Consider the following 18639-nt stretch of genomic DNA (forward strand, 5'->3'; position numbering starts at 1 on the left):
AGCACTAGTCCCTTTGGGTTCTGCATTGAATTTCTGTGTTCGTTCATTAAAAAAACCCAAAAATCCTTCATTAAAAAGCCCCAAATGGTTGGAGGTCGGGCCAGGTGTGGAAGGGCTGCTAAAGGGTGTGAGGTTTCTTTTTGGGGGTGATGGAAGCGTTCTGGAGTTAAGTCATGGTGATGGTTGCACAGCCCTGTGAATATACTAAAACCCAGGGAACTGTGCACTTTAAAACGGTGAATTGCATGGTTTGTGGATTATGCCACAAAACCAAACCAAACCAGGCCCCCAACAACGAATCATTCAGTGAAGCAGGAAAGATTCTGGGAGGTAAACTAAGGCTAGTTCTTAGCAGGAATTTCGCTCTGAACTTCCTGGCCATGGAGAGAGCAGAGGAAACCCAAAGGCTCTCAAAGGTTCTAAGGAGAGCTCACCACTTTGCAGGAGGGGTGGACTTTTTCTGTCCTCGAGTTAGCGAATAGCAGCTTTGCAAAAGATGAGGAGACATTCTTTGTGTCTCGGCGCTGGTACCGGCGGATGACACCACGGGAGCTGTTTTTCTAGGGCTCTTTCCCTCTGTGCCTGTGCTGATCGGCGCCTTCAGGTCTCCTCAGGAGGCTCCCTGTGTCGGTGGCACGTGGCTGTGAGTGGAGCTCCCATGTTGGCTTTGCACGTGCTCCTGGGCAGAGACGCTTTCCTGGTGTTTCTGTTTTCTCCACTTAACTGACTTATCACCCTAATTGAACACGTCCTGGCCACGTGCAGCGCTCTCCAGCTGCTTTGCCCTATTCTTCTCCAGACACAGCCCGAGGCTTTCTGTAGAAAGTCTTTCACGTCAGTCAGGGACCCAGGCCATCCGGGTTAGACAGCAGGCCGCAGGCTGCCTAGATTTCATCAGGAGGTCCTCTTGTGGGGCTTATCACCCCGGCCAGATGTTCCCCCGACCCTGTACCTTTCCACCAGTGAGATGGCTCCTTCCTTGTCTCAGAGCTAGACTTGGGTTTTCTCAAGAGAATCAGATTTCTGTTCCCGTTTGCAGTGTCATCTCCAGTGAGGGGAAGCTCTCCTCTTAGGTGGGCCTTGCCACCTTGCGGCCCCCTCTCCTGAGCGCCTCAGCCCCCTCCGAGCCTGGGTGAGAAGGCCCCTGGGTGGGCCTGTCCCCGAGGCGAGGACCCAGCTCTAGGAGGTGGCACAGGACTTCCCTGGAGGCCCGGGCAGCTCAGCCCCTCCCCGTGTGAGCTCTCTCCAGCCCAGTGTGGAAACGGAAGCTGTTCTACCTTTTGCTTCTCTGATTGTTTCTGGAGAAAGACTAAGATTTGAAGTAAAGCAGAACAGTCTTATGAGCTGCGTAGGGGACGCATGATTGTTCTTGTTGGACGCGGTGTTTTGGGCCATCCTTCTGGGGGAGGTAAAGACGCAGCCATCCCTACTCCAGAGGCTCCCTTGCAGGCCCATCCCTCAAACTCCTTGTGCTGCCACTGGGGCGTGGCCCTGGGTTTGGGTTGGTGGAGAGAGAATCATCATGGCATCTCTTTACCTCAAGTCCTGGGTCAGATGACCTCTCCCTGACACCCTGAGGCTTAGGGAATCAAAAAGTTCATGTTCATGGTGAGGGCTGTGACCCCAAAAGGGAAGCGTAGGCTCTGAGGGGCAGGCCCCAGACAAGGGTGGACACAGACTTTTTCTTCTGGTTCTTTAACGAGGTGTGGTGGTGCAGTGTGGGATGGAGGGAAGGACACTGGCCTGCTGGTGGGGGACCACACTGCTCCCAGCCAGCTGTGACCCCAGGCATGCCCCGTGCCAGCCTGGCTGGGTGGCAAAGACAAGATGATGGCCAACCTCCTGTGGTTCTGGGATGTGACGACTTCAACCTCCCGAGCCTCCCTCTGGAGAGTCCAGATGGGACCACTGCCCCATTCTGGTTCCTAGCTGAGCCCTTGGGGACGACAGGGATGGGTCACCCGGAGCTCGGAAGAAGCCCAAGGCTTCATTCTCGCGGTCACTTCGGGGCTGCGTGTCCAGGATCAGCTCTCTGTGGACTTTGTGATGGTCCAGGCCTCTCCCTCGTGTGCAGGTCAAGCCTGTGGTCAAAGCCAGACTTTCCATAAAGGCACCAGGGGCAGGTGGGTGGTCCCTCATGGTTAAACGTTCTTGTATGAGCAGAGGCGAGTGAGCAGGCACCGGCACCCCAGGGGACGAGAAGGGGTCGCGCGTGGCCCAGCCCCAGTCAGCACTTCTCATGCGGCTGGGGAAAGGCCTAGAGGGAAGTCTTGTTGTGTTTGCCGGTGATACAAATTTGGGAAGGATAAAGATGTCCAATTAGTCGCAGATTCCAAAAAAATCTCCACAGGCACAAATGAAGGCCTGAAAGGAACCTGGGGGGATCCTCTGGTGAGAGTGTGAAGCCCTGCCGAAGGCTGGAAAGCACCCCAGGAAGGCGAGGTCGGGGCCCTGGAGGAAGCGCGGGTCTCTGCGCGGCAAGCCCGGTGAGCGCATGCGCCGCTGGGGCTCCACAGACTCTCGCTGTGCGGCTGCCCCAGAGGGGCGCGGCCGAGGGGCCGGACCTCCGAAGAGGCTTGTAGGATTCCTTCAGCCCTTCTTTTTTTCCTCAGATGCTAGTGGTCCTGTGCTGTGTGCCCATCGTGGGCTGGGGCAGTTCTGGGAACCAGGTTTCAAGGTCGAGAATAACGTAAACTTGTACAGAGGGGGCCGCAGTAGGCGCCCAGCTGCTGGGGAACAACCCAGGGCCTGAGGCCGTGTTTCCTGGAGAAAGCTGAGTGGCAAGAGGGATGCTTCTCACTCTTCCCACGCGCCGGCGGGGGGCTAGGGGAGGGGGTTGAGCCAGCTTCTCCTGGCTCTGGGATGTGAACCAGGGCCGGCAGGTGGAGGTGGTGGGAGGCTTAGGGCTTGGTGTTAGGATGCTGCCCTGTAGTAGGAGGCGCCCCTGAAGCGCCATCTGGAAGAGTAGTGGGCTCCCGGCCCCAGGTTTCCCAGCAGAGCTAGACGGCCCCCTCCTGGGGCCCCGTTCCTCCCCGAGGCACACTGAGGTTTCTTTGAGTTCCGAGAGGCAGGTTCTGTGGATTGTGTGAGGTGGTGGAGGTCCTGGCGAGGCAGACGATGCGGAGGCTGTGTCAGAACAGGAAAAGGGAACTTGGAACCTGAGGTCCAAAGCGTGCCTGGCCCCGTCCGCAGCTTGAAAGTCAAGAAAGGAGGACTCTGGGCCCCCGACCACACCCTGCCTGTTGCCCCGTGGAGTAAGCCCATGCTGGACCAGCGGGGGTGCCTTCAGGGGACAGCCTTGAATACTTCCAGCTCTGTGAAGTGAACGTCCTCACCAGGGTCTTTCCTCTAAATGGTCAGCGTGTTCTGGGCGCCTCCTGTGTGCCACCGTGGAGTTGGGCTGCCGGGAGACAGATGAAGGGGTCCCTGCCGGCGGGAGCTTACCGCAGTTTGGGGAAGGTCAGCAGGCTGGGGTGAATGGTGAGTGGGGGCTGTGTGGAGTGACAGGGCACAGGGTCAGGCTTGCGCACGTTGCCACGTGACCTTCAAAGCCTGCCCGTGAGGTGTGTGCAGTAGGAGCTGTCACCGTCTCTTGGGCTCTGAGGGGTTCAAGTGACCCACTTAATTAAGCCTTGGGTGGTAAGTTTTCAGCTGAAATGAACACCTTGTTTCATGCCTCCTAATCCTATGCTTAGGGCTTGAGAATCGGGAAGTGGGTGTTTGCTGTCTGAGGGTACAGCTGACCCTTGAACAACTCGGGGGTTAGAGGCGCAGACCCTCTGCACGGATGAAAATCCGCTGTAATTTATAGTCGGCCCTCCGTGTCTGTGTTTCCTCTGTAGCTGCTGTTCCCCATCTGTGGATTCAACCAACCATGGAGCGTGTAATACTGTAGTATTTACTATTGAAAAAAAATCTGCGTACAAATGAACCTGTGCAGTTCAAACTCATGTTGTTCAAGGGTCAACTGTATCTGCTGTCCGTGGAAAATAACATACGCTGGCTTCCGAGTCACATGCGTGAGCTCAGCACCCCACTCGCTTCAGAAAGATGTAGCTTGTCTGGGGCTTGCCCTGAGCCGGTCTGCATCCCTGCTTTGAAGTTTTGGCCTCAGAGATGGTTTTCATGCTTCACTCTGGGAATCAGGAGTCACCAGCAAGCCATTCTGGCCACAAAAGATGACCACGTAGACATTTACTTATTTATTTTTCTGGCATGGAAAGATGTTCATGAAGGTTATTGAGAAAAGCAGGATGTAGGACCATAGGTATCATCCCAGATTTTTTTGAAAAACAAAAAACCTAAATCCTGTGTACACACATTTATTTATGTATGTAAAACTTACAAGGGAAAACTGTGGCGATTATATGAGTGAAGGGGTGTGGGACAATTCTAATGTTTCTTTGCCCTCATCTTAATGTTCCTCGATTTTGTCAATGCCCATGTCTTTCTCCTGTCGTACAAATCATGAAGGGGGTGTGGGGAACAGAAGCAGATGCCACCACTGCTCACTGCCCATGCCGGGAGCTGTTGGTGTCATCTCCTGGTAAAGTGCGCCAGCAGGCAGAGGTGGAGGCGAGATGAAGCTGATGATAGAGGGAGGAATCTCATTTCTGGAGCGTCTCGGCAGCTTTGGGTGGCCGGATAAGCCGCGTGGGGCCCAGACGGGCTCTGGCAGCCGCCGGATATTAGCTGCTTGGGTGCAGGCCCCAGGGCTTCATTTCATCAGCTCTAATCTCTAATCACGAGCGTGGTGTCTCACAATGATTAGTTTTTCTCACATGTGACTGATATCAGTACCGATAAGGTGTCCTTTTCATACATTTGCAGGCGTTGCTTTCTTACCAGCTAGTATTTCTTATCTCATTGGAACCAATATTTTTGGGATCCTTGCGCACAAGATGGGGAGGTAAGATGAAATGAGACAACACTCACTCTGTTATAATAATGTAGTTCTTTAAAAAAAAATTCCAAGTGTTTCTGCCTTCACGATTACAACTTATTGTTCTGATTTCCATTGAAAACTTGGATGGGGGCGGAAATCACGTATTGATGGTGCTTTTTTGTTTTTTGACAGGTGGCTTTGTGCTCTTCTAGGAATGATAATTGTTGGATTCAGCATTTTATGTGTGAGTGAAAGATGACATTTGGCAAGTGGAAATAATCTGTGAATGAAACTTTTGCTTTGGGCAAGAATGACCAAGAAATATTTTATAGCAATTTGAAGTTTGTTGACTGAGTTTTATTACATCTTCCATTTTCTTCTCATCATTTTTTGTTGTTGTTGTTTGCGGTACGCGGGCCTCTCACTGTTGTGGCCTCTTCCGTTGCGGAGCACAGGCTCCAGATGCGCAGGCTCAGCGGCCATGGCTCACGGGCCCAGCCGCTCCGCGGCATGTGGGATCTTCCCGGACCGGGGCACAAACCCGCGTCCCCTGCATCGGCAGGCGGACTCTCAACCACTGCGCCACCAGGGAAGCCCTCTCATCATTTTTTATCATCTTAAAAATTTTGGACAAGACTCTCCAAAGGGTTTATTTTTACTTCATGTTGGTTGGAAATTATTTAGAATGTTTTATTACATAGTTTTTATTTCACTTTGTAGCCCGCCCCCCAACATCTTAAACATCGCTGTGTCTTAAACACTTTAGGGCAGCTAGCCAGAAACAATAGCAGGATGTTTTTCTAGAATAAAACATCTTCTACTAAAGGCCAGTATCTATCCCAAATGAGACCTTATGGTTCTTTTCAAAAATGGTGTATGGACGAGGCTGAACTTTCACATATGGCAGTGAACTAGCTTTTCGTGGTGGTCACAAAACCCATTTCAACTCCAACTGTTAAAGATTTGGAGGGTCTACTTCTGCCCAAACCTCATCCTGCTTCTCCTCCTACTTGCTCCAGGAGGGAACACGCATAACAGGCCAAAGAAATCATATCTTTAAGACTTTCCAAGATGATTTAGAGTTGGATAGCATGTTATTTTATTTATTTATTTTTTAATAAATTTATTTATTTTATTTTATTTATTTTTGGCTGTGTTGGGTCTTCGTTGCTGCGCACGCGCTTTCTCTAGTTGTGGAGAGTGGCGGCTACTCTTTGTTGCAGTGCTCAGGCATCTCATTGCAGTGGCTTCTCTTGTGATGGAGCACGGACTCTAGGCGCGTGGGCTTCAGTAGTTGTGGCATGCGGGCTCAGTAGTTGTGGCTTGCGGGCTCTAGAGCGCAGGCTCAGTACCTGTGGCGCACGGGCTTAGTTGTTCCACAGCATGTGGGATGTTCCCGGACTAGGACTCGAACCCCTGTCTCCTGCATTGGCAGGCGGATTCTTAACCACTGTGCCACCAGGGAAGCCCCAGCATGTTATTTTAGCGTAACATTTATTTTCTCTTACAGATTCCTCTTGCAAAAAACATTTATGGACTCATAGCTCCCAACTTTGGAGTTGGTTTTGCAATTGGTAAGTCACACGAGTCTTTTACCTAAATTTAAAACTTTGTTTTCCCATTACTAAGACAGAGTTCCTCTTACTTGGGCCGACTATAGCTACTCAATCTAAAATATCTAGAAGTTTGACAGGAGGCAGTGGGCAGCTTAGCTCATGTATGGCTTGTAGATCGTCCATAGAAAGGTACTGGCTTCCGTGTACTAGTCATTTATTTCCTGAAAACCGGGCATATAAAAGCCTGCTATTTACAGAAGCAAAGCGACACTCCACTGCTGAGCTTGGGCAAACAGGAGAACTGCTTCCTCAGAATCCATTTGTTTGGGCTCATATCTGTGCACAGACCTTCTCATATGAGGCTGGGGGACAAAGAGACTTCACGTGTATTTTTTGTATAAGGTTTGGTACAGAAAAGGTAGACTGATGTATTGATGACCAGCTGTACTGCAGGAATTTTCACAGGCAAAGGGGTTGAGTCTTTTGCAGTAATGTGAGGAACAGTAAGTAATACATTAGGGAAAAACCTTGTTAATATTTTGGATAAATAGCATATGCTTTTTGTTTCTCATTTATAATATACACATTGATCATGATAAAAGTAAAGGTAAATCTGTCACAGGGTAAAGGCAGGAGTTGACTCTTTGGTACAGTAGAAAGGATGGAGCCTTTGTGGACCCCTTAGACCAGGTTAGGTTCTCCTAGCTTGTATGTATGCGTATACATAACCTCTCCCAGTGCCTTTATAGCCTCAATCACAGTCGTAATTTATTTTCCAACTCTTTGTTCCTTTTGTTCTCCCCTGTGTCCCAGCAACTTGCACATGTTAGGTGATCAGCAAATACTAGTTGAATGAAAGAAATGTCCCTTACCCTCCTGCCCCTGGTGGGTGTTCGGGTAAGGGGTCTGTCATTTGAACGCCCTGCTGGGCATGTTCACAGCCCTCACCTCATTCAGCCAGTCATTATCATCTCCATTTTATCGATGGGGAGACTGATGTTCAGAGAGAGAAGGCATGACAGTGCTCACCCAGCCAGGGATTTGGGGCCAGAACTCTGAATATATGTGTGTTTCCTTTATGCTTCCTGTCCCCGACTATTCAAGAGACCGGAGATTCTAATACAGGTCTTGGAGGTGGCGGTGGCGGTTTTGGTTTTTTTAGGCAACTAAATGAGCAAAACTCTTTCGATTTTAATTTCCTGGGTAGGGCAGGATGATCCCTCAGACTCCTTCCTGTTCTGGTTCCTTGTGATTCTCCCTAATACTTTCCAACTTTAACTCTCATAATCTAAGTGTGAGGCCACAGTGTGGATGGGGAGGGAGCTGAGTGAGGCATGTAGGTTTGCCCACTCTTTGAGGGCAAAGGACGAGTGGACCAGAAAATAGTGAATCAGGAAAACACCCACAGGAAGCAGGCTTGGGGTCCACACAGCCAGTAACCAGCATCCCTCTGGATCTGAAGAACGGCAGGTGAGTCACCAGAGGACTGGGCACTGTCCACCAGACAGCGGAGGGCAAGGTGAGGCAAGGTGGAGAACAGCAGATGGTGGTCTGGGTTCCAGTCTCAGCCTCAAGCGCCTTCAGTCTGTCTTCAGCCAAAGGTACGTTGCAGGGAGTTTGCCTCAAGACTTGCAGGTAGCAGTGAGAGATCTTGGCAGGGTCGTGAGTTTAGGACACAGTCCCTGACATTCAGCTCATTATTGGTTTCCATCAGTTTTCTATAGACTGTGTTCCCTGACTGTCCACAGGCATGGTGGATTCATCAATGATGCCCATCATGGGCTACCTGGTTGACCTGCGGCACGTGTCCGTCTATGGGAGCGTGTATGCCATTGCCGATGTAGCATTTTGTATGGGATATGCTATAGGTAAGGACATTGGCTTTCAAAACAACCTTTTTCTCAGTGCATGATTGATAATGCCTACTGAAAATTATTTAAACCTTTGCATCTTTCTGCCTACAAGACATTTAGAGAGAGCTTTATCTAATTCTCTGTTTCCTGAAAGGTCCTTCCGCTGGTGGGGCTATCGCAAAGTCAATTGGATTTCCATGGCTCATGACAATTATTGGAATAATTGATATTCTTTTTGCTCCTCTCTGCTTTTTTCTCCGAAGTCCACCTGCCAAGGAAGAAAAAATGGTAAGCCAATTTTAGGATGCAATGAAGTATTTCTGGATAATTTTAGCATGGTCTCCTGGATAGTGTCGTATGGCTTAGTTCTAAAATATATTTCTGCTCCTTTTGAACAGAACTTCCCAAATGTAAATGGTAAGAGTTCCTTTTTAGTTTATATCACATAGGGCAGCTACTTGTTTTACTGTATCAAGCATTATGTTTATATATTTTGAAGAATGAAACTATTTTTGTACATAGATTAGCAGTCAATATAGCTCTTTTCATCAACCAAATATAAACAGGGATTGTTCAATTTAATTTTCTAAGGTTCTTGAAAGTCTTGAAGATAACTTTTTTGCCTCCTGTGCTTCTAAGATCAGCCATTTTTGGTACTGTTTGCTTTCCTCCTAACCCTTACAGCTTTCAGTAATAGTGTCTTAGTCCTTACTGCATAAGATTCAGGAGATGGTTTTCATGTAGGTAACAGACGCTTATGGAAAAATATTGTTTATGCACCTTTGGGCGCATGTTAGCACGTATGTATAACGTTTAAGTTCGTAATTTCATGACCAGAATCGTAGCTATAGGCAAGATGTAGTATTGAGTGTTAAGTGTTCCTTTTCTGAATAAATTCAAACTTATTGATTCTAAATTTGAATCTTGAAATGCATGGGTCATTTGACCCTTTCTGATAAGCGTTCAGACCTGGTTTGGTGCTGCTGCTGCTTTTTTTAAAACATCAAATGGTGATAGACGCTCGTCTAGTTGAAAGATGAGGGCCTTAGGTTAAAGGTGAATGAGAGAAACAAGGCTGGGGGAGATGGTATTTGGCGTTTAGGAATGGGTGTGAGGTTCCCTTGCTGCTGTTCTCTAGGGAGTACGTCAGAAGTTCTCTCTGATGTTTGACCTGAAATGGGCTTTAAGGCTTTGGCATTTCTTGACTGCCCTTTTACGTGATTATCCCTAAAGAGTGGATTTAAAGAGAGACACAGACCCTGAAGTTAGGTTGTGTGCAGTCTTTGTTTTGGGCACTTTCTGTATTTATTAATATGTGCAGTATATTTAAAAAATATGTCCAGCACTGAGCACTGGTCTTGTGCCCTTTACTCGATAGGATTTAAGTAGGTGATTTTGAATTACTCTCGAGCCATTTGACTCTTCCTCTTTGCCTGTGCTTGCCAGCTCCGAACAGCCACAGCCGTAGCACTATGTCGTATCTCTCTCGGGGCACTTCCTGTTTTCCAGCCTGGTTGTCTAAGTTTCCTGTCTACCTTTGTTTGTCCGACCCCAACTCAGTACCTTGGCCTCAATCAGGGTCAGAAAATTCTCTGTGCAACCACAGAAAACAACGCTTGTCCTGTTGCCACTGTATCAATCTGATTAAGGCCGAATGAAGATTACTCCTAACCCTATTTGACGAAAAAAAAAATCACCTACAAATGCTCCTGTCATCCAAGAGACTGTTTAAGACTCGGGAGACAGTGCAGGGCCAGCACGGGCAGCCCTGGAGCCGAGCTGTCTGTCCCATGGGAAGACATAGCCTCAACCTCACACAGTGGTTGTGAGGATTAAATGAAAGAATACCAGTGGAGTGCGACCCCGGAGTCTGCACACAGTAAATGCTCAATAAATTGTCACGCGTTCCCATCTCACTCCACTCTCCTTTCTTGCTCTCACCTAACCCTGACTTACTCTGTCAGCCCAGCAGTACCCCAGTTTCCTCCCTCTCTTCCTCTCTGAGATGAGAGCCTCCTTTTGCTCTCAGAGCCCAGGGCTGCCCAGTGGACTTCCCTCGCCGAGCAGCAGACGTTAGTGGCCGTTGTGTTATCTGTTCGTCGGCAGCAGTGTGAGGGCTTATCTGAGGTCTTGGAGGAAGTGGATGAGGTCAGGGGACCAGGGAGGGTGAGCTTGCCCTGCCAGCCCCCACTCTGGGGTCCCCATGTGATGGGCGGAAGTCAGGCCTCAGTGCTTCTTCCCACATTTAAACTAAGGCTTTAGTTCATTTAAAAAGAAGCGTGCTGAAGGAAGTGGAAGACACGATTCTGAAAGGCAAAGCAACAAGAATGACAGGCTTCCAGAAGCCACTTCCACTGTAAAATGTCAAAATCCTTAATAAGTGCCCGGCAAGACGAATCATTACAAACTTGAGAGAATGCGCCATCTGCCTGCCCATAATTGATGCCCATAATTGAATGCATCGTGTCAGACGCCATTTGACTGTCATAATGGCAGCATGCGAAGGTGGCAGCTACTCACTGTGCAGGCAGAGCAGGAAAGAACCAGGTGGAAACCAATAGCGCCAGATGATGAGGGGAGTGAGGGCAGGAAGCACTGTGTGCCGTGGTGGAAGGATGATCGATTACTGCCCACTTGAGAAAATCCAATACACACAAGTGCTGGCATTCAGGATCAGCAGTTACCAAATGCAGGGGACCTGAGAGCCAGAAGAAGGTATACAAACCTTGGCAAGTCATTCTTTCATTAGTAAGCATTCTGATTAAGTGGTGTTTGGACTTAAGCTAGAAATGGAAAATTCTAGTGCTATTTTATGGATCCTATAAGTCATCCAGTCATGAGCCAGTTTGTGAGCACTTGAGTTTTTCTTCCATTTGGTTTATTGGATTTCTGCTTTTTTTTCTTTTCTTAAATAATGAGTGTTATCAATACAGGCAGAGAAAAAAGCCTGTTACTCCAGTTCCTCTGCAAGTATAAGAAACACCAACTCTGTCATTTAGGAAACTGTGTTCCAGTTATAAGACAATTGTTTACAGCCTCTAACTGTCAGAATTCCCAGTGAGGAGGAAAGCTGTGTTCTGGAATGGAGTTTTATTTTTTCGGGTTGAATTATTTTTAAAGATAGGGCACATTTCTTAGGTCTTACTCTTGAAGTTTCTAATTGTTGCCCAGATAGGAAAGTAGGTGGTTTGAGGACTGCAGCTTTCTTTCACTGGGTGACCCTGATGCAAAACCATCACTTTTTTTTTAAAAAGATGTGGTAAATAAATCTTTTTTTTTTTTTTTGCGGTATGCGGGCCTCTCACTGTTGTGGCCTCTCCCGTTGCGGAGCACAGGCTCCGGAGGCGCAGGCTCAGCGGCCATGGCTTACGGGCCCAGCCGCTCCGCGGCATGTGGGATCTTCCCAGACTGGGGCACGAACCCGTGTCCCCTGCATCGGCAGGCGGACTCTCAACCACTGCGCCACCAGGGAAGCCCTCAATAAACCTTTTTTTTTTTTTTTCGCGGTACGTGGGCCTCTCACTGCTGCGGCCTCTCCCGTTGCGGAGCACAGGCTCTGGACGCGCAGGCTTAGTGGCCATGGCTCACAGGTCCAGCCGCTCCGCGGCATGTGGGCTCTTCCTGGACCAGGGCACGAACCTGTGTCCCCTGCATTGGCAGGCGGACTCTCAACCACTGCACCACCAGGGAAGCCCTAATGCTTTTACTTTTTCACTGTCCCAGCTTTGTATTTGTGTTATTTTTACACTTCACTTGGTCCAGCATGTTTTTACCAGTTTGGAAATTCTGACTCTCCTGTGTCTGATATGAAACCAGGCATTTGGTAGGACCAGGGCTCAACTCTCAGGAACCATGCATTGCCCTGAATTCAGATGAAAATGCCCTCCCCCCCCCTTTTTTTTTTTTTTTTTTTTTTACTTTTTCTTCAGTCCAGAGTCAAACACACCTTTTTCCACACAGCAGTGCACGGAGCACCACTCTGATTACCAGGCTGCTCCCCAGGCCACTCTGCACGCATCCCCCATGCACTTGACTTACCCACTTGATCTTGTTCATGCCCCTCTTTTCGTGGCACTTTTGGGCTATTGGATGCCATCTGGCTTAATCATGTACAACTTAAAAAAACAACTATGGCACAATAAATCTTTCAAAAGAGGTTCAGAAGCCAGTAAGCTAGGTTTTAAAAGCAACAGATGATCTTTTAAGAAAGAAAACTTCTTAACCTGATATAGGTAGTATCAACAAATGCAGTTTGGTTAATTGATAAATTCTGTTTAAGTCTATATGATGCCAGATAACTGGTCTGACTGAACTTCCCTTGCAATGCAGTTTTTTAATTGAGTCTGTATTACATACCCAGTGCTAGGTTCCAGAGGTCCTTACGTCTACATGTACATACCGTTAGGTATAACGGTGGACAACCAAGGGACGGAAGGCAGTTGTGATAAGGTAGAATGATGGCCGTCCTTCCCAAGCCTGCTTCGCCGCCTGTGGGCCTGGGGTCAAGGCCTCTGCCTGGCATCCAGGGCCCTGCAGTCTGGCCCCGGTTGGGCTTTCCCGTGAACATCTCCCTGTGCCTCATCATCAGATAGGGGGTGGGGGGGTTGGTGGGGAGGCAGGCTGTTTTACTTAATGTCTCGTTTGGTAAATAACCTCTGCCACGCTCATTCCCAACTCCCTCACTGTGAAAATCCTTTCCATTATTCAAGCTTCAAGTCCACCCCCATCGCTTCCACATTGCTTTCCCTGAGCACTTAACCCACAGTGAGCACTCCGCCTGCAAACCCTATGGAACCTGTCACTGGTGTGCAGTGAGGTACCTAAGTTGCTGGTAGAGGACCTTAAGGGCACTGACACACACACCTGGTAGGTGCCCAGTAAGCTGCTGTCAGCCATGTGACCCTACTGTGCCCTAAAAAATGCCACGTAAGTTGGGCGGTGTTTCTCGCAGCGCGTTTCTCACCCTCACGTGAGGGTAGGGACGGGGGATTTCATTTTTAACCTGCCCCCTCAAGTGATTCTTGGGCACATTTCTTTGAGGATCACTAATCCAGAGAGGCAAGACATCGAGCTCTTTGGTGGCTAGACCTTTTGTGTTACGAGCACACACCACGTGGGGAGAATGGTCCTGGTATACAGTGTCTGTTGCCTCAATTACTTATTTTTAGAAATTGAGCTCTTTATGAAGTCCATGTATCAATTCACTTGGCAAGAAGCACAATCAAAAAAATAGAGTTAAATTTGCAGCTGACAATTTGAGCTGGCAGCCTAACTCAGAGGGTCCTGGAAGGCCTTATTTATTTATTTATTTATTGCGGTACGCGGGCCTCTCACTGTTGTGGCCTCTCCCGTTGCGGAGCACAGGCTCCGGACGCACAGGCACAGCGGCCATGGCTCACGGACCCAGCCGCTCCGTGGCATGTGGGATCCTCCCGGACTGGGGCACGAACCCGCGTCCCCTGCACCGGCAGGCGGACTCCCAACCACTGGGCCACCAGGGAAGCCCCGGAAGTCCTTATCTTAACATGCCACACAGCAGATCATTTTAGCATTTCTTGGGAAATGATAAATGGGTTAAGCACTTGAGTGGAGACATAGCAGCTTATCAGATCTGTGGGACAAGAACTGGGTGTAGCTAACAAGCGCCAAGATAGGTTGCAATAGGCCAACAGAAGATAAATTTTAATCCAGATAAATGTTGCCATTTAGATTTTCAAACTGCACAGAAAGGCACTGGAGGGAATAGTTTACGTGGAGGAAGACTCTGAAAGACGTTCCTGATGAGAGAATTCATTTCAGTTGCAGCTGATGTTGTGCTCTACACTCCTGCTGTCCTGTGGGGCATCGCCAGAGCAGACTTTGGCATAGGCTGCCTGGGCTCGTATCTGCCCCATTTAGCTGTACATCCCTTGGTCAAGTTCTTTAACCTTTGCGCCTACACGGAGGGTTATCAAGCTACCACATAGGGTTATTGTGAAGTTGAGGTATTGCATTGAAACTGCTTAGCACAGTCCTGGCATGATAAACCCCAGCTGTACACTCAGACTACGTGCTTGGTCTGTACACTTTCATGAGGAATGATGACTACAGTGCTCATCAACTGAGGATGTTTATCAGTTGAGGATCAGTTGACCTTTAAGAAAGTTTTCAGTAACAATAAGGGAGTACATAAGATTTTTATGTACATCAGAGGAATGTATTTTTTTCTTTTTTTTTTTTGCGGTATGCGGGCCTCTCACTGTTGTGGCCTCTCCCGTTGCGGAGCACAGGCTCCGGACGCGCAGGCTTAGCGGCCATGGCTCACGGGCCCAGCCGCTCCGCGGCATGTGGGATCCTCCCGGACCGGGGCACGAACCCGTGTGCCCTGCATCGGCAGGCGGACTCTCAACCACTGCGCCACCAGGGAAGCCCAGGAATGTATTTTTTAAAATACACTTGAGCAAAAGGAGGCCAGCCAGGATTTGGGGAGAGGTCCTTCTGAAATGCCATTTTTAAAAAGATAAGGGCCCTGTGACGCTTAGTCTAGGGAAATCTAAGGGGGCATGGCCGTGGTCTTAAAATATTGTAAGGGCAGGCTGTGAAGACGGCTGGAATCAGAACTTGATCCACAAATAGAAACATGGAGACAGGTTTTAGTCTAGCCTCAGGGATGTTTTTAACATGGAAGCTTGCCTCATAAAGGAGGGAGGACCTCCTTATTAAGTGTTACCACTGTGAAGGTGCATTGGGTGACCTCCAGGATCCCCCCACCCTAATTCAAAGATTCTAAGTATAACCTAAACCTAACCTGCATATCTCTTTCTTCATAGCTTACAGTTTCCTCCAAATCGACTTACGGCTCCTGGCAGGTATAATGGGAATACTGCAGACTGCTGCTGCTGCTTCCTATTGCCTGGAATTTTCAGTTTAGAACGCCAGGCCTTCTAGGGAAGGCCCCTGGCAGTTGCACCAAATTACTGGTTGGTTGATAGTGGGTGGTACTATATGTAGTTTTCAAACTACTAATCCTTAGAAACAGGGTAAGACTATCTTCTCTTTATGAAACAGTAAGTTAATGTATCTGCACTTTGCTCTCTTTTAGGCTATCCTCATGGATCACAACTGCCCCATTAAAACAAAAATGTATACTCAGAATAATATCCAGTCGTATCCGATAGGTGAGGATGAAGAATCTGAAAGTGACTGAGACCCTCAGAAGTCATCCAAGTATCTAATTGTATAAAACAGTGTTTCCAGTGAAATGACTCATCCAGAACTGTCTTAGTGATACCACTCATCCCTGGTGAAAGAGTAAAACAACCAAAGGTTTTCTTTTCCATGGTTATGATCGATTGCCAACAGCCTTATAAAGAAAAAGCAGCTTTTCTAGGGGTTTGTATAAATAGTGTTGAAAACTTTATTTTATGTATTTGATTTTATTAAATATTATACAATATATTTTGACGAAATAGTGTAAATCTATAAATATTTGAATCCAAATCCAATATAATTTTTTAACTTACATTCACGAACACCTGGGCAAAAAAGTCTTATATATTTTCTGAATATTGGTAATGAGTGTTTAAAGCACGCATTATCTCCGAGACACTTCCAATAATGAGGAACTAGAAGGAAGTCTGAAAAACAGAATCAAGTAAGATGGCATATATTATATAGTGACACTGAATGTTGAGATACTGAACTTGTAATTACAGTTGACCTTGAACAACACAGGGTTTGGGGGTGCCGACAACCCATGCAGTCGAAAGCCTGCATACAACTTTACAGTCAGCCCTTCGTATCCATGGTCTCACATCTCTGGATTCAATCAACCACAGACCATGTAGTACTGCAGTCTGTATTTATTGAAAAAATTCTGCATATAAGTGGACCCGTGCAGTTCAAACCATGTTGTTCAAGGGTCAACTGTACTGTCAATATATTCATGAGTTAAAAGCTAGTTTTCTCAGATGCAGAAGACAAGAACTTGAGCCAGTCATCTTTCGGATTTATCCATGAATCTCAGCAGGCATTAGTTTTCTGTGTAATCACCTACCTGGAAACAGATGGTTGTAAGTTATATGTTTACATGTCATGTGGTTGGCAACAAACATAAAAGCCGATAAGGGTAAAATAGTAAATGTTCTGAAAGTAGAGAAAAGCACCCAAAAGTATAAACAACTAGAAGCTTTCCCTTTCAGATATATACTTGTCTTACCAGATGACAGAAAATTGAGGATAGATATACCTTACTTATACTGTCAGGGTTGTTTAAGCATGATGAGATATATCAACACCTAGCTCAGGTTTTAGAAAAGAAATTTAAAAGGCTAATAGCTGCTGTGATGTGAAAAAGTCAGACTATAACTATCTTTGAGCTGGAAGTCATCCAAGTGTTTTCTAGGGATCTACTAATTTTGAGTTGTTTGAAACTATTATTTTTTAGACTTCTGAACGTTGTTCACATCAATGTGAAAACAAATTTTACATGAAGATGAAGAAGGAATGAAATTGTCTTGAATCGTGTTAGGAAAACAGGTAAAAATAATAGGGTGGTCAGGGCACACCCCCTTTCACAGGCAGGAAAAAACCCAAACATCTAAAAATGTCTATGTAATACTGTATCACCTAGTGCTGTGTGATGTAGTTTTTCTAAGCATGACATTGATGTGCCTTTTCAATGTGATAGCAAGTACTGTGTTAGTGAACATTGTTAGTTTACATCGAGTTTTGTATGAGATATGAAGATAGTGTGGAATGTCTCAAATAACACTTGTTCATTCTGTAGTTCTGTAATCGTAAACAAAAACTACTTAATGTCAGTTCTTTGTTAAGCTAAAATTGTGCTCCTGTTAACTTGGAAGGACCCCTCAACCTTATAATTCTCTAAGAAAGTAGCTAATACTTCCCATTTTCTTTATGAAGCTTTTTTTGTGGGGCTTTGATCTGAAGTCTGGTTTTCAAGTGCATGTGTTGGAAGCAAACAAGCGTCCTACTCGTGTGTTTGCGTTGGGCGACTTACACAAGGACTCTGCTTTGCTGGAGGCGCTTCTGTGGCTAAAGTAAAAAGGCAGGACTGCTCTCTACTTCTGGAGGGGAGAGCCTTAAAAAAGAACGTGCTGCAAATCAATTCTCTGGCGGGGTTTGTGGTTCTCCTCACTCCCAATACCATGTAACTTATCCCTCTTTTATTTTTGCCTGCAAGGTTTCAGTCTCTTCAAGAATGACTGGCAGCCATGTCTGCTGGTGATCCCAAGAGATCATATAAAAGATACATATTTTTCAGAACTGTTTTGGGAGCAAAAGGTATCAGTTGTATCTGAAGGAGAAAAAAATTGTAAGGTCTTTTATATGACCAGTATTCTGGGATTGGCAAGACTATGGAAAGAAAAGCTTTTTTTTTTTTTTGTTTAATGTGTGTATCAGAACAAAGAACACACAGCTCTCTGAACATTTATTTTTTGAGCAGAGGTGTTTTTTATGTTTGTACCTGGCAAAACAGATACAAAAAGCTTAATGAGGTAGTGATGAATATTCAATTCTTTCTTTTGACTGCTAAGTGTATCCACCTACGTCATGTTTTAGCTAGTTTACTTAATAAATCTTCTGAACACTACTGTGCCTGTTGTATTCCTTTGTTAACCAGATATTATCATTGGAATAAAATATGTAAGAAGGTACTGTTTTAACTGTGGGTATTCAATTAAAAACTATTCTTCTTTGCTTGCAGGCATCAGGTAAAATCTACTCCAGACTAGTTTGAACCATACTTTTTGGCTTTGCAAAATTTGTTTTAATTTTGAAGTATGTAACTAGCCACATGGTGTCAGTGTGGAACCAACCAGTAAGTTATCCTTGCATCTCTAAAGTTATATTGTTTTCCTGATGGCTACGAACAAATAACTATATCTGATGAAAATAACTATGATATGCAGCCACTTGACACAGTAGGTCCACGGCCCCTGGAAGTTCCATAAAACTTAGGGTGCGCATGTGTGCACCTTTCAGGGGTGAGAATCCATGGTTTTAAACAGATCTTAAAATGGATTCATGGCTTAAAAAGGCTTAAGGGAACCTCCCCCAACCCTGTTTTTAAAGGAAAGCTGTTATGTCTCAATTTAGAAATAAACTCAATACATTTCAAAATTAAAGTGATTTTAAACTTATTCACTTTTAGGGGACTTGAGATTTTATTATCTTACTATTAGTAAGAGCCAAATACCTTCAAACTGCCTTTCAAAAAATTCAACAATACTTAAATTTAGAATTGACAGTACCTTCAAATTTTTAGCATGTGTTTTCTCCTCTTAAATTCACAAAATGGCCACATAGTATTTTAACTAGTTCTGATACTGAAGAATGTAAG

At 46.4% G+C, this 18639-nt stretch overlaps 1 protein-coding gene across 2 annotated transcripts in view; it reads left to right on the top strand.

The window, feature by feature from the left end:
- Nucleotides 1-18639, top strand: part of SLC18A2 (solute carrier family 18 member A2) — a 40167-nt gene that overhangs the window by 21002 nt on the left and 526 nt on the right. The window contains exons 10-15 of one of the 2 annotated variants that reach the window (XM_033420953.2): nucleotides 4831-4909; nucleotides 5078-5129; nucleotides 6396-6459; nucleotides 8190-8309; nucleotides 8558-8582; nucleotides 15376-17690. In XM_033420953.2, coding sequence (XP_033276844.1) covers nucleotides 4831-4909; nucleotides 5078-5129; nucleotides 6396-6459; nucleotides 8190-8309; nucleotides 8558-8582; nucleotides 15376-15451 — 416 coding nt within the window. In that variant the 3' untranslated portion in view covers nucleotides 15452-17690. Of the gene's footprint in view, nucleotides 1-4830; nucleotides 4910-5077; nucleotides 5130-6395; nucleotides 6460-8189; nucleotides 8310-8448; nucleotides 8583-15375; nucleotides 18118-18639 lie in introns of those variants that run through there. The other variant, XM_033420951.2, reaches the window with a different exon arrangement.

The sequence above is a fragment of the Orcinus orca genome, chromosome 14 (assembly GCF_937001465.1).
Source record: "Orcinus orca chromosome 14, mOrcOrc1.1, whole genome shotgun sequence".
Lineage (NCBI taxonomy): Eukaryota > Metazoa > Chordata > Mammalia > Artiodactyla > Delphinidae > Orcinus > Orcinus orca.